Source organism: Athene noctua, chromosome 2, assembly GCF_965140245.1.
Source record: "Athene noctua chromosome 2, bAthNoc1.hap1.1, whole genome shotgun sequence".
Lineage (NCBI taxonomy): Eukaryota > Metazoa > Chordata > Aves > Strigiformes > Strigidae > Athene > Athene noctua.
In genome coordinates, this window is record NC_134038.1 from 16,005,424 (window position 1) to 16,032,437 (window position 27,014).

Here is a 27,014-nt window from a genome sequence, read left to right on the forward strand (position 1 = left end):
CAGTGGTTTGTAAATAGGGGGGAAGTGTGTACATGTAAGTATGCATGGATGCAAGCATGCTTTTGGGGGTTTTAGACAGAAAAGTCCATGTGCCACCATGGGCAATTGTAGAACCATAGAAAGGTTTGGGTGTGAAGGGACCTTAAAGATCATCTAGTCCAACCTCCCTGCAGTGGCAGGGACATCTTTCAATAGATCAGGTTGCTCAAAGCCCCAACCAACCTGACCATGAACACTTCCAATGATGAGGCATCCACAACTTCTCTGGACAAGCTGTTCCAGTGTCAAACCACCCTAAACATGAAAAATTTATTCCATATATCCAATCTAAACCTACCCTCTTTCAGTTTGAAACCACTGCCCCTTGTCCTGTTGAAAGGGGGTAAGACTCCCTCCAGCCCTACTGAATGGAATATAGACATCCTGACCTGGTGTAACATCAACTAAAGATCACTGGAGTTGTCTAAACATCCCTGTAGAGGGTAAAAACTGCCTAACAAAAACCAGCTGCAATTCTAAACTTAATGGTGTGTGGCTCATGTTTTTCTCTGGCTCAGGAGGAGAGCAGTCCAACTCTGAAGGGGACTTGGTAAAGCAGAGATGCAGAAGAGCCATGCTCTTGTTTTAGTTGCCTTTTTTTGCTGAGAAGAGCAAACAATAGAAAACTTTGATTTTACTGTAGTCAGCAGAAGTAAGTGAACACAGAGAAGGAGCAGATCTGCGGAGTGACAGATCCCATTTTACCTGGCCGCTCAGTGAAGCACAGTCCTCCTTCTCAAACTGCACATGGAGTGGCCTAATTGAGGTTTATGTTAACAGAACTGAGGACAGGAATGGGAGGCATCACTGAAAAACAATTATCAGTGCATTTTTATATTTCTTACTGATATCTCCTCTTTTCTCTCTCTTAGAAAGTAAAAATTATTTTAATACTCACAGTTGACTGCAATAAGGAAAAAAACCTGTGGTTTCCTGCCCTTCCACAGTTACACTCCTCCACTGCTTTATTGCCAGTTACTGCTTATTAAGTACAGAAGATCAGCACCTGCTGTCAGTCAGTGGAAACCCACCCTGGATGTAACAGTGCTGGGATTTCACCCTAAAGTTCAGTGCTACAAAATCAGAATACACAGAATTAGGGTTCTTTTGTTTGTTCTATTTTGTGTCCTACTTCTATCTTTGAGGTAGCTTTGTCTCATTTATTGAGAGAGATTCTGAGATGAAGGCAAATATGAGAACTAATAAACAACCAAAATATTGAAGTATCTACATATGCTATGGTGTTACCACTCCTGGGGACTAAGCTGCAGCTGACTTCTTAGGAGTAAAAATAAATCACTTCTCTATTTCAAAGTTGTTCCATGGATTTGCTGAACTAATTTTTCCTCCAAGCATGGTCACGTTTTGGGTCAGCATGCCTAGACAACACGGGGTTCTGCCAGCAGTTCCTGTGTAAAGTCCCTCTTTTTGTTTTGGAAACAAATCCAGTCATTCATAGAAATGAACTCCTGCATAATTAGAGTCAATATTGCACATCATCTTTGCTTTCCATTTTTAGATGTTGCGTCTGGAGGACTATAACTTTTAAAGATGCCAACAAGCCACTTAGGAGCTCGATAGCCTTAATGGGAAAATCTGTGGAGCTGAATAGAAAATGATAAGCTTCATAAGGACTATTCTAAATCGTTTGGTAAAGAGCTCAGCCAGACATTCAAAGCAAGAATAGAAACGATAACCCTTTCTAATACAATCTTTAGGGGTTTGTACTTTCTACTATCCTGCTGAAGTCCCAGTCCTACAGGCAGCTTAATGGAGAGGACAGTGTTCTTTATGCTGGAGTCCCCTGGACTCTACTGGATCTGGTTATTGGACTGTGGCATAAACAGGTACAAAGCACTGATTTTATTCATATTTTACCATCCAGGACTTGTAATCAGCCATTTCTCTTTCTAGGTTAGTTAAAACATTCAGTAGCCCTGGATACTGAAGCATGAAACTCTAGAAAACTGATCCTCTTTAGCATTTTTTAACCTAAAGTTTTCAGTAAAGAGCTACTTAAAAATAATTAAAAAGATCTGGAGGCCTTTTTTTTTTTGACAGGCAGGAGGGAATCATCTGCTTCAGAGCCGACAGGTGTTGACAGGTGAGAGATCTCACAATAAGTCTTTTATTTCTCTGCACTTTGAGGCTTTCAGGTATGTCCTATAATCTCAAAATTAGGGTGGGTGGCAGATGAGCTAAAATTCATTTCTTTGTTCAGAAAATGCAGTATGGATTTTTCTTGGTTTGGGTCTTTATTCCAAACCAATGCTTTAGTAACTGAAATTCCAGTATTGGGCCTTTTTTTTTTTTTTTTTTGGTTTTAAAAAAAAAAGAAAAGTTAGCAAATAAATTAGTAAGAAAACCTGCTTTGCAGTGGGAAATTACCCCAAAGATGTTCACAGCTGGAGTATCACAGCATGTGAGGTTGGTTAATGGGACCAGATGGGTCTATATTTCAAACAATTTACATTGTTCCTTTTCCGGGTTAAGTGCAGGTGGCCTGTCCACCTATTTGTCAATATTTGGATGCGGCGAGTGATGTAATATCATCTGACACGACTTGTAACGGTTGAAAGAGACCCCCATTGAGTCTGTTGTAAGTTGGTAGGGACAGCCATCGACTGTTAGGCTCACAACTCCCTTCCTGGCCAAGGTCTGGTATGACTTCTGTCTCCCCTTTCTCAATGCCCAGTGCAACCAGAGGTGGATCATACCAGGGCAGCCCACAGAGGTCAGTCCAGTCTGGCCCTTGACTGTTGGTAGAAGCTTGCTCACCGTGACAGTCAGTAAAAGTGTAGGGTGAGGGTGGTCGTAACCTGTCAGTCCCCCCTCAAGGATTGCCGGGCTTTGCCCAACCTACTAAGCCCATGGGCAAGGCTTTTTTGGGTGAGGGTAAATACAGCCCAATGGTCTCCCCTCAAGACCTGCCGGGATTGCCCGACTTACCAAGCCAGTGGGCAGGGGCTCTTGGGCGATCGACCTGGGTGTTGACGCCATATTAATTTGTTTCACAAAAAAATACTATCAAACGATTGGTGAGGCCGCTCGATAGGGAGGAAGTAGCCATAAATCCCAGTTGGGGGCACAGGCCAGTTTGGTTACCCTGAGGGGCATCCAGAAGGACCACATGGAGGTATGGCCTCTGCAGCTACACCCAGTTAGTAGCTACAGTCCTGTCTTAAGAGAGTCATAGTTACTCCTGCCAAGTGTTTGACACTGCTTCAATGCTAGGAGAAGGCTAAAGTCTGAACAAAGTCACTCTGTGAAGTACAGAATATAATATCTCCAATTTTAAAAATTAGAATCATAGAATCATAGAATGGTTTGGGCTGGGAGGGACCTTAGATTTCATCTAGTTCCACCCCCCTGCCATGGGCAGGGACACCTTCCACTAGACCAGGTTGCTCAAAGCCCCGTCCAACCTGGCCTTGAACACTGCCAGGGAGGGGGCAGACACAGCTGCTCTGGGCAACCTGTTCCAATGTCTCACCACCCTCACATTAAATAATTTCTTCCTTGTATCTAATCTGAATCTACCCTCTCTCAGTTTAAAATTGTTACCCCTCATCCTATCCCTACACTTCTTGATAAAGAGTCCCTCCCCATCTTTCCTGTAGGCCCACTTGCAGTACTGGAAGGAAGCTATAAGGTCTCCCCAGAGCCTTCTCTTCTCCAGGCTGAACACCCCCAACTCTCTCAGCCTGTCCTCATAGGGAGGTGCTGGAGCCCCCTGATCATCTTTGTGGTCTCCACTGGACCCGCTCGAGCAGGTCCATGTTTTTCTTGTGCTGGAGGCCCCAGAGCTGGACACAGCACACTCCAGGTGGGGTCTCACGAGAGCAGAGTAGAGGGGGAGAGTCACCTCTTGATGCAGCCCGGGATGTTAGTTCTCTGTTGAAATGCGAAAGCACACTGTCAAGAGTTATTACTTGCAACTGACTCCTGCATTTTTCTATGCAGACTACTGGAGAACAAGGCTGAGTAGAGATAAAGCCTAAATTCAGGCTGTGTGGCAGTTTCCCCATCAGTGAAATGGAGATGCTGCTTTGTTGTCCTGCCAGCAGGCTGTTATTTATATTAAAATATTCAAAAGGGAGTTTGTGATCTCCAGAAAATGGCAAGCTAGAGGTACCATAATGATGCAAAGTGTTGGCATAATTTATTGTTAGAAGAGTCCTGTTAGAAAGAGCCTTCCTGAACCACTGGATCATCTTAACAGGTTGGTCTCATCTTTACCTTGTAAGGGTCCAGCAGCTTGATGGGCAATAAGTGCCAGACGGACACATTTCAGGCAGAGGATTCATATATATTTATGTCACTTCAGAGTGGATGGTGGGGAAGGTGGGTCTGTGTAAAATCTTACCCTGTGGCTGTGTGTGTGTGTTCTTGTGCATGCATCCATGCATGAGAGCATCAGCATCTTCAGTGCTTGCCCACCAACCTAGAGGGTATTGAATTCACAATGCGTGGTGCTGCATTTACATTCCTCGGAAGATACAAGCAATCGGTGCCTTTACTTCCTCATGGACTTTTCTTATTCAGAAGTGTTGTGAATTTTCTTGCTGCCAGCACAGTGAGGTGCTGCTGTGAAACAGGCACTCTTAGAGTGCCTAGGAGCCAGCATTTGGTTTTAGAAGAAGTGCTACATGATGCTACTAGCGGGTTGCTGGTAACTGGGGCGTAACGCCGCCTAAAGAGGCACCTTGGCAAGATTTGCCTCTGACATGGTACTTATGAACCCTCTCTGGCACACGTGTTAAATAAGCAGTTATCTTTAAACATCAGTTGATGTTGGTGAGGCCACATTTGCTACTGTATAAGACTACTTGTTCTAGGTGGTGTAATGGCCACACTGGGAGCCAGTTGGGTAGTATTTGTCAGTCCAAATGTTGGGCATGCTTTGCATGCACCGTATAGATTTACAGGGCATTCTGTGTAAATATTTAGACAAAAATCGTTAGAGCATTTTTATTTGTTAGAATGTGCATTGACTTTAATGGCTTGTGTATCCAAGTGCTTCTGTGCATAATATTGAAGGGAACTGAATCCAACCGTGATGTCACTAAAGACTTTAAAGATGATTTAAATTTCAACGACTGTCCATCTTAACTGTAACAGAGTTCCTTTAGCAGTACATTAAAGTGGAAATGCTACTTCCCCATTTTTCTTTGTTAATACAACCTTCTGAACTAAAGATGCTGGCAAAACAGTTGTAGCTTAACATTAGTTGGTGAGCATTTGCAGTATTTCATTTCTGTTGCCAGGCCTAGAAGAATCGTGGGATTTTCGTTAATTCGGCAGCATTTTCAGATTGGGCCCATGCTCTCAAACCCATGTCCATACCTGTATGCTGAAATCACGCACGCTACTGCTTCTGTATTTACACTGTAGCATCCCTCAGAGTCCTTCAGCCAAGGCAGCATGGCGGCAGCGGCTGTGGTAATGAACCATGCTGAAAGAAATACTCCAATGGCTGCCTTTCAGCACTTGGCAAGAAAATCCTTTTTATGTTAGTTTCAAGGTCGTCAGATATCATTATAGCCAAGTATTAAAAATTTCAAAGAAAGGAGGCAGTGTGTTTGATTTATAGAATAATTATCTAGCTTTAGCTCTAACTTGGCTTTGGCAATGGTTTTGCAAGCACTCGAAAATTAAATCCATTTTTTATGGCACTACAAGGTATTATCTCACAGCAAATGATAATTAAACACCTGTGAAATCAATTAGCCCTTTAAGCAGGGAAAAAAAAAAGTTTTCCAATTATGTTTTTGCACCTCCAAACTTTCTAATTCCAGAACCGGCGCTTGCGGAGAGGGAGATGAACTGCCAGCCAGTAGCCTGTTAACTGGCATTAAGATCACCCCAAAGCCTTGCGCAGCCGTAAATCTAAAAGCAAGCAGTTCACGGCGACGGCACCCTTCCAAGTAGGCTGCGTTAGCCTTTCGAGCTCAGTCTTGGGCAGCTATCTATCTGACGCACAGCTGAGCTGTCAGGTTTTCTACAAAGACAGTTACTCACTTGGTGTTTTCAATGCCAAGTTTTACTTGACAGTTTATTTAAAAGCCAACATACCTTAATGGAAACCAAGCAACAAGACATTCTGTGTGACAGAGTGAGTTTCTTTTCAGGCTCTCCAGCCAGTAGTTCAGAGCCATCTGCATTAGGCATTCACACACGGAAAACTGGCCGATTGCTTAATAGCTGAAACTGAATATGCTGGAAAACTTGGAAACACTCCGCCATTTAGTCTTGTGTTTTAGGTGTTTAATGTCTGCCTTTATTGTAGCACTTGAACTGATGTAGAGACTTTTGGAAGATGCAGCATGTGTTCATGAGCTTGCAGATTAAGGGAAGGAGCCCTGGACATAGTTGGTTGAGTGCCATCACAATTTTTGGCTTGGGAAATTAAAAAAACAACTCTAGTCCCATCTGACATCTACAGTGATATGTGCTGATACTCCCTGCCAAAGACGAGCTCCAGCATCTTCCAAAAGGTAGATTATGTGTGGCACTGGTAAAGTATGTGCTGCTGGGTCAAACCCATTGTATTTGGTTTTGGTTAAACCCACTGTATTTGGTTTGGGTGCTGCTTCTGTATTTCCATCTGAATTTTGATAGCCATAACATATGGCTGGTTTTTGGTGAGTGCTGTATCAGTGGAGAGGAGGGAGGCAGGTGAGGACGCTGGGGTTAGCATTCCCAAGGTCTGTCTAGCTGCTGGAGAAGCCACCAGTCATCTGTATCTCAGGTTTTTCATCTATGACATGGGAGTGGTGATGGCATCCCATATCAGTGTTCAGAGGGTTAGATAAGAAAATATGTACAGTGCTTTGTGATTCCTACGTGACAGGTGACATATAGCTGGATAAAGTATGATAATCATTACATCTGGATAGCTGGACATGGCAGCTAGTCTCAACAGCCAATGTCTGTTTAGACCTCTCTTGAATCAATGTGGCTTTGGAAAAAAATAGTTTATATTAAAATTGGTAGTGAAAATGTTTCCCAGGCTAGTTTACAATCTCTTAACTGTGGTAACATGGGGAAATGCTTAAGCTGTAAGAAGGAATGTATGGCATGGCTGATTAGTCGCTGCAGAGCCTCTGCAGCCTGCCCCGGCTTCTTGGGATAATGGTGAACCAGGAATCCCAAGCAGCCCTCTAATCCACATGCTGATTGACAAGGTCGGCACATTAGAAGGAAAAAAAAAAAAGAAGGGGGTGGGGAAAGACAGAAGCAATGTGTTGGATCAAGAAGTTAAAATGGTAAGAGCACTTGGCTGAGCAGGGTTTCTCCTTCGAATATTGCCACTGCAGTGTTTACACCTGCGTGATAGATGGGGCTGAACACGCTTTCTCAGCTTTGGGTGGTAGCAGGGAGGGGATACTTCAATTAAAGTGTGAATAAATTAGAATTGATTACAAATAGAGCTATTTTTTTTATGCTGCCTAAAAAGATATTAGCTGTGAACAAGGTGCACTTAATCATTAGAGAAGGTAGCCTGAAAGTTAATAAAATACACTGCTGATCCTTACAGAGGGATGCCAGGTTTGGGTTAAATCTGTAGCTATTTTAGTTTTAAAGCCCCTACTGTCGTTTTAAAGGCATATGCATTTTGGATTTTAACATGTTTGAATGATGCAGCTGAGGCCCAGGCCAAGCCGACCCTAAAATTGGCAGTAAAATGTTACCTCCGTGCAAGCGTGCAGAATGAAGAAATACAGGAATATGAGCAATAAGCATGTGCCCCCTCTCCCTGGCAGTCTTCTGATGTGGAAACCAGGAGCTTTCTGGAAATAAATACCTCCAAGCAAAGCAGAGGACCCCTCTCAAAGCTTTCCTACAGCAAATGCTTGGGAAGATTAACTGCCAGGAGTAAAGGAAAGGAAAGCACCAGAAGGAATGCGACACCGAAGCAGCACGAGTAAGGCAGAAGTGCGTGCCTGGCTGGCCACCTGCGCTGTGCCTTGCGGTGTGGGTCTTCGGTCTGATTCCTCAGCTGAAAGCAGAGCCTGAAAAATCTCCGTAGCCCAGTAAAACCAGAGCATCTGGATAGGGAGGTAATGCAGAGCTGTCCCCGCAAACTGGCAGCTCTAGGTTTGCAGAAAACACAGCAATGCAGGTGGGAAGACCGTAACAAATCTCCCTGCCATCTTCAGACATTGGTGGCTAATGGAAATAAGTAGTTCTGAAAACAGATAAAACCCCCACTGCCAGGGGAGAAGAAGAGGCAGCTCTGGAAGAACCTCTTTTAAACACCTCACTATTTTCTCAGTAACTTAAGGCCCCTCCACCAGTTGCGAGCAGGGTTATAATACTTCATTGCCTTCCTGAGGTCTTGTTGAGATGAGTTGCTGAAGAAGGTGAGGAAATCAAGCCTGTCATTGATACCATACTGATATTTGCAATAGATGCCAGATCGGTACTCAAGGTGTAAGTGTCATGCTCTAGCTGAGAAGGTGTTCCTGGACATCTGCGCCAGCTCCAATTTCTCCCCTGGACAAGTGAAGGAGAAATTTCAAGTCCAGGAAAGATTTAACTGAGATACCTACCTTTAATCATAGAGATTATCTCACTGACTTCACTGAAAGCATTTCAAGTGAGAGTTAAGGGATGTGCAAAGATCCTTTCAGGTCAGACGCATATGTTTCCTGTGTGGAAAAAATGCCAGTCATACATAAGCAATTTTCCTTCCCTGACAAAACACCAGCAGGGCTCAAAGCTCTGTGTGCATGGTTCCTACAGGGCTGAATGGGAAGGAGTCTGAAACTGAGGGTTGCCCTGACTCCTTCTGTCCTGTCATGGCCTGTGGGCTCAAGCTTCATTCACCAGGTGACATTTTTGTGGCCAAGGTCTCCTTTGAATGCTGCCTGGCAGTCTGAGAAGAACATGAAATGGTCTCTGCTGCAAACTTGACTCTGAAGTACTGTTTGGTACATGTGAACAATTTCTTCTGCAAGGGGTGCTTCAAATTACAAAGCTATGCATGCAGCTTGACAGAGATGTTCATGTATTTATGGCTGGCTACATGTGTTATGTGAAAGGCATTTCCAAATTCATATTTAAACATACTGGGCTATCTTCTGTCTTTCAGCTAAGACAGGGTGCCCCTGTTGCTTCACATGCTACCCACGATGTAGTAGGAGTAAAATTAGCACCTTGTGTTTAAGGATTTCAAATAGATGCTTGATCCTGGAGTGGCCACTGAGGGAGACTAAACTGGAAATCAGTCCCTTAGCACTGCGCTCAAAGATCGTGTCAAGTCACCTTAAAACATTTGGGTTGAAATTGCGGATAAATTTGTTCATGAGAAGAATCACTGGTGCAATTCATTCACTGCAGCAGCTCTTGATGGCTATTGCTTTACTCTGGGTCTGCTTCTGTTGTATTTGCAGGTTCTCCCTGAAGTGAGTGGAAATTTTGTGCCTATACATCAAGGTTAGGATGAGGCTCTCTGTGTATGTATGATGTAGATAAATTGCTTGATGACCATGAACCATGCTATTCCAGAGCTCAGCAATAAATCACACATTAGGCTTTAAAATGCACAAATGGGAGCAAGACATTAACAGGTTTCCAGGTGGGAAGTGGTCAACAAAATTCTTTTCTTTTTTCCCCTTTGTAAATCTACCCTAATATCAGCAAATTAAATATGAAAGAAAATGTGCCCAATATAAGACGTTGCTGGCATATGGAGGACTCACTTGCTCTGGCCTCGTTCTCTGCTTTTCTTTGTGTTCTGGTTCTGCCATTGACATTTTGTGGATATTGTTGCATTCCAGGGTATTAACAGGATTTTACATTTTTAGCTAGTTAATGATGGGGGACTTCTGACTGGCATATTCTAGCCCTACAGGGTATTCTATTTTTGGTATTTATTAATTTTTTCTGTCATGCAATATACAGTGAAAGCGATGAGCCTCTCGGTATGTAAAAAAGAAATACTTAAAAATGGCAACTTTTTTTATTATTTTGGTATTCCAGTTTCCTAATATTTTCCCCTGTGTGCTGTGTCACTGCTGGTTGGTGAGCTGGGACATGGCTGCCAATCAATATCCCACATGGACAAAAATAAATTACTGCCACTCAGATGGAATATGTATATATGTATTTTAACCAAAGTTGAGATATAATTTTTTAAAAAATGTACTTTGAAGTCTGTTTTGTAGTTTTAATTAATGCAATGAGATGTTTTATTTTACTCTCAGTGGAGATAATCTTAATCCATTCACAGTGACCTTTTCTTGTGCAAATTAGCTATACATGCTTGTTTAAGCAAATGGGCCTTTGCAAGATGTCTCTTCCTAAAGATGGAGATTATAATTGAAAATTGGCTTATCCCATCTGTCTGGCCTGTGTGAGAATACAAACGTAGGTCTGGACTTCTTTATATATAACATATACGTATGTATATACATGCACATATACAAGCATAGAAAAAAAATTGCTCTGCCTGCAGGCTACAGTTAAAGATTATTAGTGTTAGACAATTTCAGTGCCACAAGTTACTGTCAAAATAACATCTGCCTGCAGAGTCCAGGACACTCTGGAGAATGGAGGGTGTTTAATCTGGATCCTTTTGTTTCACATGAGGTCAATGCCATTCACAGTTCCATGAGTTTGCCAGAAGTACAATTAGCTAATAACAGGCTGGAAACTGTTAGGATTTGATATGTGGTTTTGGTGAATGGTTTTGAGGGGATTGATGGAATCAGGAAAAAAAAAAAAGCAGAACAGGAATGTCTATAAGCATTTAAAGGTTTAATCGGAGGAGCAGGGGTCATTGGAACTATGTGGTTAATTGCTAAAATTTGGCAGTTTATCCCTCTCACCACACTTGACAATAACCACCAAGTGTGTCATTGTAACCCCCTTTCCGTTTTTTAGTGCCTGCTTGATAAGGGAGGATTTCTTTGGCATAGTTTGAATATTTTTTGCTTTGTACAAACCTCTTGCACAGAAATGAATGCAGTTGTGCATGACTTTGACTAAATCCAAACAGAAATCAGGGTCACAGAAGTGCCACAACAATACTTTGGCTATCAAAACACTTAATCTGAGTTTGTTGTTAGAACTCATGCACACCTCTTTACATAGAAACAGCTGATTATTGCCAAGGTAAAGTTACTTCCTTCCTTCTCAGTTTCGTTACCACTCATCCCAGCAGTATCCCCTGGTGGTTACTCCTGAGTGTGAACAAAAAGGAGCTGGGGACATGGCTGACACGCACGTGCATGGAGGGAGCTAGTTAACCTGGTCATGAGCGGTCTTGGTCAGGGATGATTTTATCCAGATGTGTCTCAACAGCTGTTTGCATTTTCACACCCAGTTACTCTAGGACTCACCGCTAATTGAATTTTCTCTTTTCTCCCCTGTTCTTGTTAGGTATGATTACCGTGAAATGCTGCACAATGCCACTTTCTGTCTGGTTCCCCGTGGCCGCAGGCTTGGCTCTTTCAGGTTTCTGGAAGCCTTGCAGGTAAGAACTGCAGTTTAAAGCATTGGCTACACTGGCTGCAATTCAGCATGCAATAGCAAGGAGGTGGGGAAGAGGGAAATGTGTTTCATTTCCCTTGTGGACAGTAATCCACTTTGCAAAAGCCTCTATTCATACTTCTGGAGCAATTGGCAGCTTCTTCCCAGGAGGAGCTGAGCACTGAGCTCATCTGAAGGTTGAGTTGCGTTACCTCGAGGAAAAGGGTTTCCCTGGATGTGGTGAGGGTAACGGGTTAGACCAGTTTAGAGCAGTATTTTATCAAGCTGTGAGACTTCCTGTGGGAGACACTGGCCTCTACAAGTAAGCCTTGGGGCGATAAAAATAAGTTTTTGTTTTCACTTAGCCAAAACAGACCTTCTTATGCATTGCCTATCTTGAGACTGTGCTTGCTGAACATGCAGAAGGTGGCCTGGAGGTTGTAAAGCTTCAGATGGAAGCTTTACATTAAAGTGGACATAGGCTGATCTCAGGGAACTCACAGTGTGTCTGGGACAGCACCTGCATCCCTTTCACCTTTTAAAAACATTTTGGTTAATGATCTCCCTTTTTCGCTGTTGGCCGGCAGCAGAGGGCAATGCAAATGGGCTCCTGAGTCACTGTAGCCAGTGTGATCTTTCTTTTTGGCAAGCATCAGCTCAGCCCTGAGGTCCTGGATCTTCAGTCAGCCTTACAGAGCGTCTTGGAAGATGCTGCAGCTCCCCTCTGGGACTGTCGTCTGGATTTCCGTGGGGACTGGAGTGGAGGGAAGGGGAGCCTGAGGCAGTTCTTGGTGTCAGGGAGATGGCAAATGAGGACACCTTACAAGCTCCTGTCTCCTGCTCTCCTTTTGACATTTGGGAAGTTTCCCAGCACTGGCAGTAAAGCTGTTAATGACTAGCATCACATCACTTTTCTTCATCAACCACAAAATGTCCTAGCTGCTGTTGAAGAGTATCGTTTACTGCAATGCAGAGCAGGATTGAGGTACCTAAGTGTAGGTGTATAATGTATTCTGCTTCTCCAGAAGGTCTCCAGTAGATCCTGTGTCATGTCTGCCAGCCTTTCATGGATTACTTGGATACCCTAGAGCATCCCAAATGCACTGGACACTTAGGTTTAGACACTGAACCCCACACCTACTGTCACATTTGAGATCCAAGTTCTAGACTGTCACTTACCTCCTTGCTCCTACTCAGGAGAGCCTGCAAAGTGCTGTTCCCTCTCCAGCTGCTTTGGAGGAAGAAGTGGGACTGGCTTTTTTGGGATGGGAGTCACTTCAGATCCTCCTGAAGACCACTGCTCTGCTCTTCTCTCATCTGGGCAACAAGTCAGGCAGCTTCTGTTAGATGCATCATCTCAGGAGAAGAAAGCAGGCACACCTCACTCTGCAAAACTTGGGAGACTCCAGGTTGATGATGACAAAATGCAGGCACTAAGCATTTTTCTAGCAGGCTAGCAGCAGTATTGACCGATTATGATGAATTCCCAGTTTCTGTCTGACTCCAGGGCATGTTGAAAGACGTAATCCACATTAACTGAATGTTTTAAAAATGAAAACACATTGCTAAGTGTTTTCTGGTTGGCTTTTTTCATGCACTAATGTAATTTCCTTACAGAAAATCAGTTCTTATACACATAAGCACTGCTGTAATGCAAAGACTTGACCAGTCTAAGATCCTGCGTATAATACACGTTAGCAAGGAAGGTACAGCAGTCCAAAAGGTTCCCCTTTACACCATCTTTTGGGAGGTTTGGGGAGGTCTGAACCCTAGTCTGGACCAAATTCAGAGTACTTAATCTTGGCTTGATCCAAAAGAAAATGAACCAGATCACCGGCTTGATGCAGATCTTCTGGTAGTAGATTCTTTCACCGCATCAGGTTTTTGTTTTGGATTTTATGTTGTGATCCGGCTGATTAGAATGTAGTGGTGATCATTTGTTTATGGAAATACTGCCCTGAATTACTGAATATTCACAAACTTGCTGCCTGTGCATAGGAACCTGCACAACTCATAAAAGATTAAATAATTTAGACAGATCATACTGGTATGAAATAGATAGTAAATGTGTATGCTTTTTCTTTGCTTTAAGAGAGAAAGAAGTTCTTATTTTTGCAGACATGTGATGACAGATGAGTTGTTTGTGCAGTTGCGTCTGTTTGGAGGGTTGATATCAAATAGGATAGGGAGTTCACTCCTTTGTGGAAAAACTGCTCTGGAATTAAATATGATCTGCAGGTTTGTCTTGCAACATACTATAAAAATTGAGGGAGTTAGCTCCCTGCTGAATGGTTCACAAAGCATCGAGGGAGGCCATCATTTTGTATTAAATTCTCCAGTGTTATGTCGGCAGCATTTTAACAGTTCTGCCCTCGTCTGGCAGCATAAGCACCAGATTTCAAATGCCACTCTCCATGCAAACCCCACCTTTCAGCAAATATGAATGAGTGCAAAATGGAAAACTATAAACATTTGGGCTGCCTTCCTGTGGCCTCTAGCTTCTGTTATTCTTTGCCATGTTGCCTCTCCTTCTGAGCTTGTGCAGAAAACAACAGTCATGGTGTTGGTGCAAACCTCAAAGCTTGCCCTAATCATCGGGTACCCGCTAACGACTGCAATGCCTCTGTGTGCGTACAGGCTGCCTGCGTCCCGGTTATGCTCAGCAACGGATGGGAGTTGCCGTTCTCGGAAGTGATTGATTGGAACCAAGCTGCCGTCATAGGCGATGAGAGATTGTTATTACAGGTAAGAAAAAGACCGTGGCCTTCAGCGGATCAGTTGATTATTGCTGCCGCCATCTAAATGGACAGGGAAGATGAATCCAAAAGGTCAGGGCTGTAAAAGAATTTTTATCATGAAAGGATTGTCTGTGTCACACTGGCTATGAACTCATTTAATATGACATCATTCATTTTTTGACCTGAAGGTCATTGCAGCCATCAGGCTACATTCTTAAATGCAGGAGACTCTTATTTTTCCTAAGAGCATGATATCCCTTATGGTGTGGAGGACCTGAATACCTCTTTGAGACAGAGCTGTCCTGGACCGGGTGCTGTGATGAGAGAGAAAACCTTTGAATGCAGGTTCTGCTCTAGTCCTTCAGAAATAGTTTATCCTCAGGGGTCCCACCAGTGCTGTGTGTCTGGCTGGCAGGTACTGAAGGTATTTTCTCAGGCAGGAGCTACCTGATAGTTTTGTGGGAAGCAGAATCTGTCTCTTTTCTGATGTCTGGACCATGTAATACTGCTTTCTGAAGCAGTGTTCACGTCTCTTACTGTTAATCTCCTTGAGATCATGGAACAAAAATGGCCTGAGAAGATCTCCAGCTTTCTACAACATCTACTTTGGGTTTAAGTTTACTAATTTTTTGTGTGTGTTTTGCTAGTGGGTTTTATAGTCTAAATACATTCTGTAAAGTATGTGGAGAAGTTGATGTTAGGGCAAGTTACTGAAAAATTGGTTTCCCCAGAGTAGTATTTGATAAAGTGCCATTGCCCAGCATGTAGCTGATATCCACAAGATCTGAAATAGCCACTAAGTAACCACTAAGAGGGCTGCTTGAATCTACCTCATTTCCAAAGTGTCAAGCTATTGTCATCCACAGAGAGAAGCCTTCAAAGGTACAGGTGTCTTGGCACCCCAAAAATGAAGTACTTTTGGAAATCTCACTAGATCCCTGTTTACTTACCTGAAGAAGTAAATATTTATGAAGGGCTGGCCTAGCAAGCCTTGTGAAGTGCTCCCTATTCTTAATGTGATACAAGCTGCAAATATAAAAGGGCCATTTGATTTTTGCTTCTGTGGACAGCATGTTTTTCCGAGCAAAATTATTTCTCTTTTTAAATAATAATAATCTGCTGATCTTCATGCTTTCCGGTAACATGCCATTCGTTCTCTTCACAGCTGCTTCCATACTGAACAGCTACTGCACCGTTATTAACAGTATTTTTAAAGAGCTGGCAGAGGGCCTGAATGTCTGCTCTGGGAAATGTTTTTGTTATGTTACAGTTTTTCATTTCCTGTTTGAGAGCAGCTTGGATGTTTTTATTTGCATATTCTCCTCATCATAGCACTGGGAGAGCTTAATCCAGCCTTTCTGCATTTATTTGTGCAGGGTGGTTTTTCCCTTCCCCCTACTTCTTACTGAAATAACCTTTTATTAAGACGTCATCCTGTTCTAATAATTCCAGTGTAATCTTGCCAGATTAGTATTAATACATCATTTTTCCCACCTGTCTTTCTGGACAAGTAGATTAATAACTAATAGACAAATGCAGTTATAATGGGAGCTCTGATTTTTCTTTCCAGCTGTTGTATCGGATCAGGCACCAAGGGGTTTTTTTAACCTTGGTACTCTGCAGGCACTCTCAAGCATGGTGTGGTCTAAAATCATAACTTCTTACAGTAACCTTCACAGTCAGAGCAGCCTTCCCTTTCAAAAGCATAGTTGGGAATGAATACTGATTGTATTTGTTGCTCACACATGTACACAAACAGACGTAAGGTTGCACATAATGCGATGAAATGTTTAAGTTTATAGAAAAAATGCTGTATCACCACTGTGAAGTGACTTTGGTCTTGTGTTTGCTGCTGATAATAATCCTGGGTGTGATTAATACACATCTGTGTACAGCCAGTGCAGGTAATATTCATTATCACTCTACTTATTGAAATTTACTGGAAAAGTAATGAAAAGAAAGAATATTCACCTCAAAAGATGAAATTTAATACAGTTATTTACTGCATCATGTCACGAACAGTGACGTGATCAGTTAGAAAAACATGTACCAATACATGTTTTTAGCTTCCATCTTTCATACTAGTTTTGCAGGGAATATTTTACTTAAAGACCTATATTTTACCTAAAGAGCCTATAATGAAGGAACATAAAGTACCATCTTCGACAGTCCGACCATTTTCTTCTGTTCCACCTTGCTGAAGTGACTCTCTCTTAAGCTCAAATTCTGTATTTTAGTTATCAGTTTCTCTAAGATGAAGGTCTAAGAGACGAAGGACTTAGAGAGTACAGATTGTCCCATATGACACTGCACCCTGTGGAGCCATGGTCCTTTTGGATGCAGTGTCCAGACCTCGATGGAAACTATGCAGTAAAGAATTTACTGATTCTTGCAGAATTTTTTTATATAGAAATTCTTGAAATCTCAAATTTCCTTCAGGAAAATGTTTCATGTAAAATCATTTGATTCGGGAGCATGTGAAAGCAAATAATGATCACTGCCACCTCTCAGAATTTCTATTTTAGGAATAAGCAAAGGGTATTCTGGTCAGGAAAGTACAGGATGTGATGGGGTGAAGGTAAACTTCAGAATAAGCTATGATATGCAAAAAGCAACACAGCCCAGGTATGTGCTTTTACAACTAGCGACTTAGGTAAAAGATTTATGAGAAATGAGTGAGAACGAGGTGGTCTAATTTGGAATCACCAAAAAGTGGGTGGAAGAGCACAACTGTTCATTCCTACGAAGAATGAACACAGACCGGCAGCATATCCTAGATGCCTTTCTGGTGCTGTGAGTAGCCCTTGTAACCAAAGCAAATTGCTGTTAAATTCCCTTGATAATGTCAGTTTGCATTGTCACAGTGGTGTACTGGAGGCCTTGGTCAGTGTCCTAAGTTACAGAATGGCATGTATGTGCATTAGTTTCCCTCCACTGTGGAAGAGGAATGTGGGGATGGGGAAAGACACAGAAGTGAAGCCCTCCCCTTCTGATCCATTGAGCAGTTACATTTTTTAATGGCAAAGCATTGCAGCAGGACAATCTAGGTTTTATTTGGAAGACAGCTTATACCAGAATGAATGTATTGATTTAATGGAAGGGGAAAAAAAGATGCAGTGTTTTCCCTTGTGAATAACAGGTGTTGTGGGAGATGTTATTCTTTCCACCTACAGTAATTAGTGAAATGCAGTTTGATCCACAGGCTCCCAAAAAGTGGAGTCTTACTTAAGATGTTGCTGTGTTTTTCTTAGGGCACTTAGTGTTGCCATGCTGTGGCAACTGCCATTCCAGATACTTTTAATATACTTTGGACTCTCACAACCTGCAGGTACTAATTGGTTAAAATACTAGTCCATGAAAAGCTTTGTGCATGAGGGATGTATGGAGGAGCTCCTTACTGTGCTGTGCCACAGTGCTGGGGAGAAGGAGCTTTTCTTACTATAAAACAACCAAAACCTAAAAGAAAGCAGATTAAAAACCAAAATTGATATATTCAGTGCCAAAGGTTATAAAAGGTTGTGTCTCATTCGTTTTACATCAGGGCTTTAACTGTTGACACACGCATCTCTGTCGGACAGGAGTGCTGAAGCTGTGCAGCTTGCTAATAGAGGAGCAGGCTTGTCAGCAGCATATTAATTTGATGAGATTGCATTGTTTTCTAAAGCTTCTGACTATATTACATCTTGTATTACAGATTCCTTCTACAATCAGGTCTATCCATCAGGATAAAATCCTAGCACTTAGACAGCAGACACAGTTCTTGTGGGAGGCTTATTTTTCTTCAGTTGAGAAGATTGTATTGACTACACTAGAGGTGAGTAAAAATTGTCTGGGACCTTGCCGAGCAGCGAGGTTTCCATACCTGTCCAGCTGCTCCTGTCCTCAGCCAGTGTCAGACCTTGATTTTCAGGATGCATGATTGGTCACTGGGAAGAAGGCTCACGTCTTGATAAGTTTTCTCCCATAAGGAGACACTTTCTTCATTATTGTAAGCCACATTGAAAACTGGCATGGTGAAAACACACGGAAAAGTTGTCATGTGTGATCTTGCCTTTGCAAGGGTTTATGGCTTATGAATCAACTATCTTTGTGATTGGTAGTGAATGTGTTTCTTTAAGAAACAGTTCTGGAATTTATTTTGGAAAAAAATATTACTTGACCATTCCTTAACGTTTTGATGCCTTGTTATAGGGCTGTTGGTCTGGCTTAAGGAAAAAGGGGGGGGCCTTGTAAATCACTGTGTCTTATCTTCACACACATGGTAAGGGAAAAGCCTGATCAGCCTTATAAAATATTAATAAATAATCATAATTAGGCTGCTGTTAAACAGGGAGACAGTTGATCTCAAATGTGGAGAGAATCCTTTCTGAATTCAGAGACAGAAGAGATGAAAGGCTCTTTAGAAGTAGGGCCCAGGCTACAATTTCAAAAGCAGGTTTCTCTTCTAATTGTTTTGCAGTTTTGCACATAAATTTTTGACACACTTTTACCACTGAAAGTGGCTCACTTTGTAGGTGCAAATGCATTTGTCTTATGCTAATGCTTCTACAGTTGCATCCATCTTTGTGCACAGTCATAAAGCTCCACATTTCCTGCTGTGCCTGCTTTCCCCTGAAAACTGCAAATGAGTGCTGCTGCCTGCAGTACAGGTTGCCCATGGCTGATCTCCCTCTAGCTGCTGTAAGACAGTGCCTTAGGTTTTTCTGTGCCAGTGAAGAGAACCAGCCAGGGAACATTTTCAGACCCCCTGGCATAGCTATCCTCACAACACTCTCCTCGCCCTCAAGAGCATGTCTTCATCTGTGCTGCGTGTTGGGAACTGCATCCTCAAAATCCCCATAAGCACTGATGAGGTAGTGATAATTATCACAGCCCATACCAGGATCAGACTCACAAAGCTGGAAGACCGTGTGCTCTTAGTCTAACTTACCCTTACAGAAGTAGTCCTAGGAACAATCAGGGTGCCTTATGTATCATCTGCCCCTTCCCTGCATACACCCTGTTATTGTTAGAGACTGCTAAAAGGATAAGGGCTGCATGGCTCTTCTTGCTGCCCCTCTCCTGCCTGTGCTGGGGCTGGTCTCGAGGGCATGTAACCTGTAGCCCCCACGGCCTTGGTGTCCATCACATCAAGCTCCAGTGCTCACAGATGTGTCTTTAGCACTGCCCTGGGACACATTGGCCCATGTGGCTGCGGGTGCCCAGGGTACAGCAAAACCTGTAATAAAGCTGAAGCAGCTGGGCAACCAGCAAGCTGGCGTTTCGTCTCGGAGGGGAAAAACTAAAGTGAAAACAAAAATCTTCCTGGAAGGTTTAATTTAATGAAACCAAGTAATGTATGCCTGGTGTTGAAGTTATGTTCTGTGTTTTTTCATTTGTTTCCAAGAGTGGTTTTGGTTTGAGGGGGTTTTGTTTATTTTTTAATTCAGGACCTCAGAAATTTTTGAGACAGAGGGATTCTGTTCTTACGAACAGATACTTGTTTCACATTTCAACTTGCCTAGGTAAAGTCCTGAGTTAACTTTCCTTAGGAATGGAGTAAAACAGTTGAGAGTGATTTTTGGTGTCTGAAATCTGCAAGCAATATATCTTCTTCCTAAAATCTGATACCTGGAAGTAAATTCCTAGCAGGATCATTTTTTTCTGGTGGATGTTATCCATCTTCTGTTGTAACACTGTTGTGTCAGACTGCTCTGATGATGTTAGATATCATCAGAATAATCACTCGCCTGCTAACTGCAGTGCCAGTGCATGTCCACGTATGATGCTATCAGTACAGAAAAAGTCTTCACCAACTCAGATGTCTGCAAGGACATCACAGCTCTCCTCTGCCCTTTATCCTGGACACCTCTGAAAACACTAAGTCACATTTTAAGGTCCTTAATCTTCTCACAGCATTTGGTGGCCTAAGCTACACAGTTTATAGCCCAAAATAAGAGGTTTGAATCATTTGGCCAGCAACCCCATATTGCAGGCACAGAGGAACTGCCCGGTGCCATGGCCATGGTGTGGGTTAGGAAACAGTGTTCATGAGTGTCTGCTGCAGGCTGGTGAGTGGGAGCACTAGCAGCGCAGCAGTGGACTGCTGAAAACACCATCTAGATGCATGCTCCAGTGTATCTGCACTTTTTCAGCTTGCTTTTCTCAGAAAACAACCCCAAAATACCCTTAAATCCTTGTGCAGCGTGCTCAGTCCTCCACTCAGGAAGAGGAGGGAAGAGGAACAGCACAAAGTACAGACAAGAAATGTTTGATGCTTGGCAGGGGCATGTTGAGAAGCAGCAATGATTAAGGCAATATGTGAACTTTTTGAAGTGTGAGAATGAGGGAGACAAAAATATTGAACTCTTAATGAATTCCAAAAAGAAACGGGAGATCTTGCCAGAGATCCTAACCCCTTCCTTCTCTTATTAAACTTGCTGTCATGCTTCATCATTGGAGTGACCATGTAGCTGCTCTCTGTCTCTGCAATATGTGCAACACTATGCACTCTGCATTTTAATTGATTGTCCTCCATGTTATCTTTTTAAATTCTTTTCTGTTCTCTTTCTGCCAAGTTGTCTTTTCTCTATCATGACAGACAGCTAGGTTTCTTATGTAGACCAGGAGTGTGATAAATTAATCTCCCGTTTGTTAACTGTGATGAATCACTGAGGCCAGCTCCCCAGCCTGGTGTGGAACCATGCTGGTGAGATTTGTGTGCCTGACATGCACCGAAGGCTGCGTGTGCTGCGTGGCACCGGGGGCCTGCTCCGTGTTAGAGCTGCGCTCGCTCTGGGTGCACTGAGGCAGCGCTGAATGCGAGCCATGTGTTTCCCCTGCAGCCTTGTTGGCTACCAGTGCGGTGGAAGACTCCACCGTCTGTGAAAACCTCCTGACCATGTAAATTCACAGACTTCTCTTTATCTGATTATGCCCCAGTTCTGAGAAAGCAGGAGGAAGGAGCTGTAATATTTAGGCTTTGTGGTAAACACTTGAAAATATGTACTTTCAAGGTTCTGTCTTTGTTTAGTGGCATAACTTGCAGATGGGGAAATAACAGTCATCATCTATTTTTTTTCCCTCTTTCCACTACCAAGAACAAGTTTCACAACTGATACACCTGACTTTCCAATCAGAAATATTCAGATATGCTAATGTCAGTGATGGAAATACAGTCCTAAATCTGTTATTCCAAGACCAAAAATGAAGTTAAATTAACTTACTCATGTGAGTGAATTACTACATATTAGCTATGGTAATTGGCTGTAGGCAAAATTCAGACAAGCATGCAAACACCTAACATTTGCTCCAGTTTAGCAATACAAATATCACCACCAGCGATGGATTGTCTAACACAATGTAACTGGTCTTTTAATGTTTTTTTTGTCATGTCAATCAAAAATTCCAGGAAAACCACTGCTTGTGGCAACACTTACTCATGTTGTGTATTGACCAAATGTCCCTGAACTCAGTTGTTTACAGAGATTTTAGCTTGTTTAGACTTCAGCAGCTGCTTTTGTTCAGCTTGTGTTAGATCTTTTGCTTGCTTTTTGTTTTCATATGCTGTAGGTATATAAATTCTTCAGTTCTGTAGATTTTAAGGCTAGAATGAATGATGAGGAATCAGATTTAGTCCAACTTCAGAGGCATAGAGTTTCACCCAGATATGCCTATGTTAAGGCCAGAGATGTTAGGCTAGGAAAACATATTCTTGTCACTTGAGCCCTGTGCAATGAATAAACTGCCAATAAAGTGAAGTTTCCTTAGGAGATCACAGAAGATGAGCTGCAGAAGAAGGCAAGGCAGTCCTGCTTAGCCAACTTAGGGGGAAATTCTTTCCTCACCACCCTCTGGCCCTTTACAGTGTCCCATCTCCAAACCTGCCAGCCTCTGATGCTCTGAAGGAAGCCAAATCTGTAAGAATGTGTGGCCCAACAGCAGATTGCACTCAGACAGTTGCATCTTATTTGGAGGCTGAATTTGTCCAGTTACAGCTTCCCACTGCCAAATCTTTTTATGTCTTTGCAGCAAGTTGAAAAAGGTCCCTTCGGTACAAGAACCACTTTTGTTCTTGCATAGAAGCATCTGATGTGAAGTAACTCTTAACTGATTTTATAAATACATATTTATTGTACAGCCATGTATCTTTTTTTGTGGCTTGTGGTATTCTGGACAATAAAGTAGATGACCTAGCAATCTGTTCTGACCTTAAAAAACTAGGAATCTATGTTTGTGGCCCTCTACAGAGACAGAGAGTAGTTGACAAAAGATCTTTTTCTGTTTCATCCAACAAGGAACTGTTACAGAACTGAGATGTGGAATCAGTAATGTGTCTGAATGCTAATATCCCTTTATAATTAAGCAAAAATGAATAATTAGTGCAGCCTGATTTGCTGAAAGTCTTTGTGGTTTTGAATGCTCTCATTATCTCTAAATAATACCTAGCTTTGTAATGCCATCCTCAAATAATTATCTTCTGTGAGTTCTGGATAGTAAAACTGACAATGAACTAATCAGGCTTACAACTGCTAAGATACTCTAATGGACAAAATATTTGACTTGAAATTCAAAATGCAATGAATTGCAGGGTCCCTATGTCCAGAGAGACTGATGAGTTGCTCTGAAACCTGTTGCACAAAACCTGAACTGCTGAAGTGGTGTCAAAGTGTGCAGGTTCTGTGTCATTTTAGGAAAGATTAAGCAGGAATGTCTAGTAATTTGCATGACTCAGGCTTTTTTTTGCAAAATGGGTGCTGATTCCAGTCAGCTGGAGTCCCTGAAGCTGCTACCAGTGACTATTACAGTCTATTTAAAAATCATCACCTTTCTTGTTTTCCAGATTATTCAGGACAGAATATTTAAGCACATATCACGTAACAGCTTAATATGGAACAAACATCCTGGAGGGTTATTTGTACTGCCACAGTATTCTTCATATCTGGGAGATTTTCCTTACTACTATGCTAATCTCGGTAAGTGAATTCTTGCTGTAATCTAGAGGTATTTGGAATTTAAGTGGAAATTTGTAATTTGATCTTTGAGTGGCGTGTGCCAAGTGACTTGCCATTCATTTGTACTTAATGATGCCTTTTGGTTATCCTGTCCCAATCTCCCCTGTAGACTGGAATGTCTCTGCCTCATCAACATGCATCATGTGTCTCTTGCTTGCAAAGATTGTTTTTAAAAAAATCTATGTCCCTTCATACTTTTCAGTTGCCAGTAATTAATGCCTGAGTTGCTGACCCATTCGTGGCCTGAAGGGACATAAGAGGAATAGCTTTTTGCTTTCTTTGTTTATTTGTGCTTGGCAAATTGGAAAAGCGGTAATTTACCCATGACACTTGTTATTGGAGTGCATAGTTGGTATGGATTTATTCTCCATACTATGTGTCTTTGTACAGATCCCACTAGAAGGAATGAGTAGAACTTAGGTTCGTGTCTTTTTCCTGAAGTGGAGCTTAAATGATGAGTTCTGCAAGGGAATGTGCCTGCATGCTGAAGTGATCCTGCTTACCAGACTGCTGCTACTTTTGGCTCAGCCTGTACCATCCCACTTGTGTAGATCTGTACTGCTCACCTGCTAAAAATTCACAGTTACCATCTTGAAAAGGGAGAAGAAGGTTTCTGTGGGAATTTTGATGAAAAATGACTGTGACCCTGCGCAGATGAATTTAGATGAGATTGAGAGCAGTAATGAAGAGTAGACACCAGTAGGATCTGTTATTTCAGGCAGAAAAGGAAATCATAGCGAGACAAAAATATCAGAATGGAAGGCAAGGATGCAAGCAGAATTATCAGCTCAGGAAGTAATTGAAGATGCATGTGGATGGGGATCGACCCAGAAACAGCAAAAATCTGACAGAGGCTGTAATGGAACTGAGGAAACTCAACAAGCTTTTGGAAGTTGTGGAGATAATCTGTAGAAAACATCAAGCATCCAGAGCCAGGCAGCAAAACAGAACCCATGTCAAGAAAGGCATTTGATTGAACAGACTAGATGTCAATATTATCTGTGGGACAAACTGGATGAAAGAAAGAGACTGCAGGACATCTGTGGAAATAGTGAGTAAGAAAAGGCAGTAATTGTGTTGGAGTCAGGGATTTCAGAGTGTGTGGGAGTTAAAGGGAAGTGTGATCTCCTCTGAAGAATCTGATAACATAGTATCTGAGATGAAAGGAGATGGCCTAAAAAAACATGGCAAGGTTTGCATCAAGTACAGATTATTTTTCCATCTCCAGAGTCCTTTAATCTGTACTAACGGGGTCAATTTTTCCTTTACTGAACACATACTATCTCTTCACTTTAGGTCTGAAGCCTCTTTCCACATTCACTGCCGTTATCCATGCAGTAACTCCTCTGGTTTCCCAGTCTCAGCCCGTGCTGAAACTCCTGGTTGCTGTAGCCAAGTCCCAGTACTGTGCACAGGTAAGCAACACTGTTTTGACTGTCAGTCACAATGGAGACAAAAGTACTATTCCAGGAGTGAAGACCCTACTGACTTCGGATCTTCTCAGTCCTGTTTCATCCCCCTGTTTCAATTCTGATGTTTCTTTTCTCTGAGATTTCTAGTGTCTGTGACCTGCATGTTTGGGAAACAAAAATTCTGAGTGTAGTGGGAGTGGAATAGAGACAGTAATTAAACCCCTTTGTTTCACGAGGCAGGTAAAATAATGACTGCACTTCAAAGATCAGGATTGTGTGTGCTGCAAACTGCAAAAGGATGTCTGTGCCTCAAGAGCCCCTACATGATCTTTCTTCCTCCCACTGTGGCTCTTAGTCTCATGAGTGCCAGGATTTTGGCTTCTCAAAAAGAAACCCCTGGGAGTTCAGTAGGAGCACCCTCTTGCAGTGAAGTGTCACAAGCGGTTTAGCCTTTAATGAGAGCCAAAGTAAATCAGTGACATCTGTATGACCTGGCCGAGATAGAGACTTTCTGAGTTCCTGTCCAGCCTGTATTTGCCTGAGTGGACATATATTGTAAATAATCAGAATGGGTTAAATTACTCTATGAAGTGTTATTTTTATACAGATTTGTATCATTAATTTTGAAATTCCTAATTTGAATTGTAACATTTCTGTCTGGAGATCTAAGTCCTAAGAGTTTGGACTGCATTGCCACAAAGGTCTCTGATCATGATCCAATATTCTCTTTCAGATTATTGTTTTATGGAATTGTGATAAACCCCTCCCAGCCAAACACCGCTGGCCTGCCACTTCTGTGCCTGTCATAGTCATTGAAGGAGAGAGCAAGGTAGGAGCAGAGAAACATCGTAAAGGATTGTGTATATTCTCCAGGGGGACCAGAACTTATTTTTCTGGCTGCTTTGGTGAAACCTTTGTAGTTCCCAGCAGTGTGACATCTCCTTTCTATTCCTTGGCCCTTTGTAGGAGCTTGGTCACAGATTTGTGTTTCATGCATGGGATCCCATGCTCTCAGAAATCATCAATGTGGCAGTTAATGCCATGAATCTGAGATTCACAGGTGGAACCCAGTTTTGAAATGTGGCCCTGAGAGTAGGTAGTGCTGACCCTACCTTTGGAGATTTCTGTCTCTCTGCAGGTGCATGAAGGTAGTGGTGCAGCTGGATTCATTCACTGAGTCTGAGAAGTCAGATGCAAGACTTGGGGGGCAGCTGTGGACTCAAAAGCAGAGGAGGAGATCAGAATGAATAATACTAGCTTGCCTTTGAAAAGTACGTTCTTTCATGGCCTTGTAGGGTATTGCTGCCAGTGATGGGATCCCACCAAAAAAGGAAGGGACAGGGGACACTTGCGTGGGAACAAAACCACCATACATCATTTGCTGTACAACACACTTGTTTGTTTGCTCTTCCACAAAGTTGAAACAGATACCACTCAGATGAGAAGAGAGGGTTTTTTTTAAATCCACACTGAAGTGGATGATTCCTTTCCAAATGCAGGCCTGACAGAAGCAAGACTTCTTGCTTCTAGACTCTGACTGAGACAGTTTTGGGCTGGTCCCCTATGCAATCTCTGTCAGCTGGCTCTTGAGCTTTGCATTTGCAAAGGGAAAACTTTTTAGTTGCTTTGCCTGTACAGTCTTGTTTTGAATTTATAGTCCTGTCTTTGGTCTTTTACCCCAGTCACCTCAACAAGGGGAAAGAAAGAGCCCTGCGAGGTTGGCAGCTAATGGCTCTTGCCTTAGCTAGCCATGCAAACAGTATCAGGAGAGTTGCTGCAGGGCTGAGAAAGCCTGTAGTGATTTCTGAGCCTTTTGAACGTTGTGGGTTTTATTTCTTTTTGGAAAACTTGCAGAGGTGAGATAGAGGAGAAGATCTCTGACCAGTTCTAAAGTGTTTGTAGAAATTGGCTGCAGGCACTGTTTAGATTACAAATTAGTCTCCTGAGTACACAAAGGTGTGTTTATAGTGGCAGTGTCTTCCCTCTAATATCCCAAAGTATGCCAAATGGCTTCTTGCATGGAAAAGCTGTTTGTTTGGACAAAGTTTGCAGAGCCAGAGCAGTGCAATTCAAAGGTTGCACAAAGGAACTGCTTTTCATCTTCAGGCTTATCTGAAGCGTACTGACAGGCGCTTCTGTTACTCTGTGCAGGTGATCACAGAGGTCTGCCTTTACCTAACTTTCACTCTTCCCCATGAAATCAAGATATATTACCACACCTATTTTACAAAAGGGAGCTTTAGCTACAAGAACAATACATGGGTAGTCCCAACTGTTGTACTATGACAATTTCACATGGTCCGTAAAAGAGCTGGGGTGAGAGCGTGGGTCTCCTGCTGACTGCTTGCTCTGCT

General features: G+C 42.5%; 1 protein-coding gene across 1 annotated transcript in view; it reads left to right on the forward strand.

Moving 5' to 3' along the window:
- The window catches only part of EXT1 (exostosin glycosyltransferase 1), a 181,669-nt gene that overhangs the window by 145,300 nt on the left and 9,355 nt on the right, over positions 1 to 27,014 (forward strand). The window contains exons 2-7 of the mRNA XM_074898508.1: positions 11,428 to 11,521; positions 14,155 to 14,262; positions 17,950 to 18,069; positions 23,077 to 23,209; positions 24,545 to 24,663; positions 25,394 to 25,489. Of these exons, the coding sequence (XP_074754609.1) occupies positions 11,428 to 11,521; positions 14,155 to 14,262; positions 17,950 to 18,069; positions 23,077 to 23,209; positions 24,545 to 24,663; positions 25,394 to 25,489 (670 nt within the window). The remainder of the gene's footprint in view (positions 1 to 11,427; positions 11,522 to 14,154; positions 14,263 to 17,949; positions 18,070 to 23,076; positions 23,210 to 24,544; positions 24,664 to 25,393; positions 25,490 to 27,014) is intronic.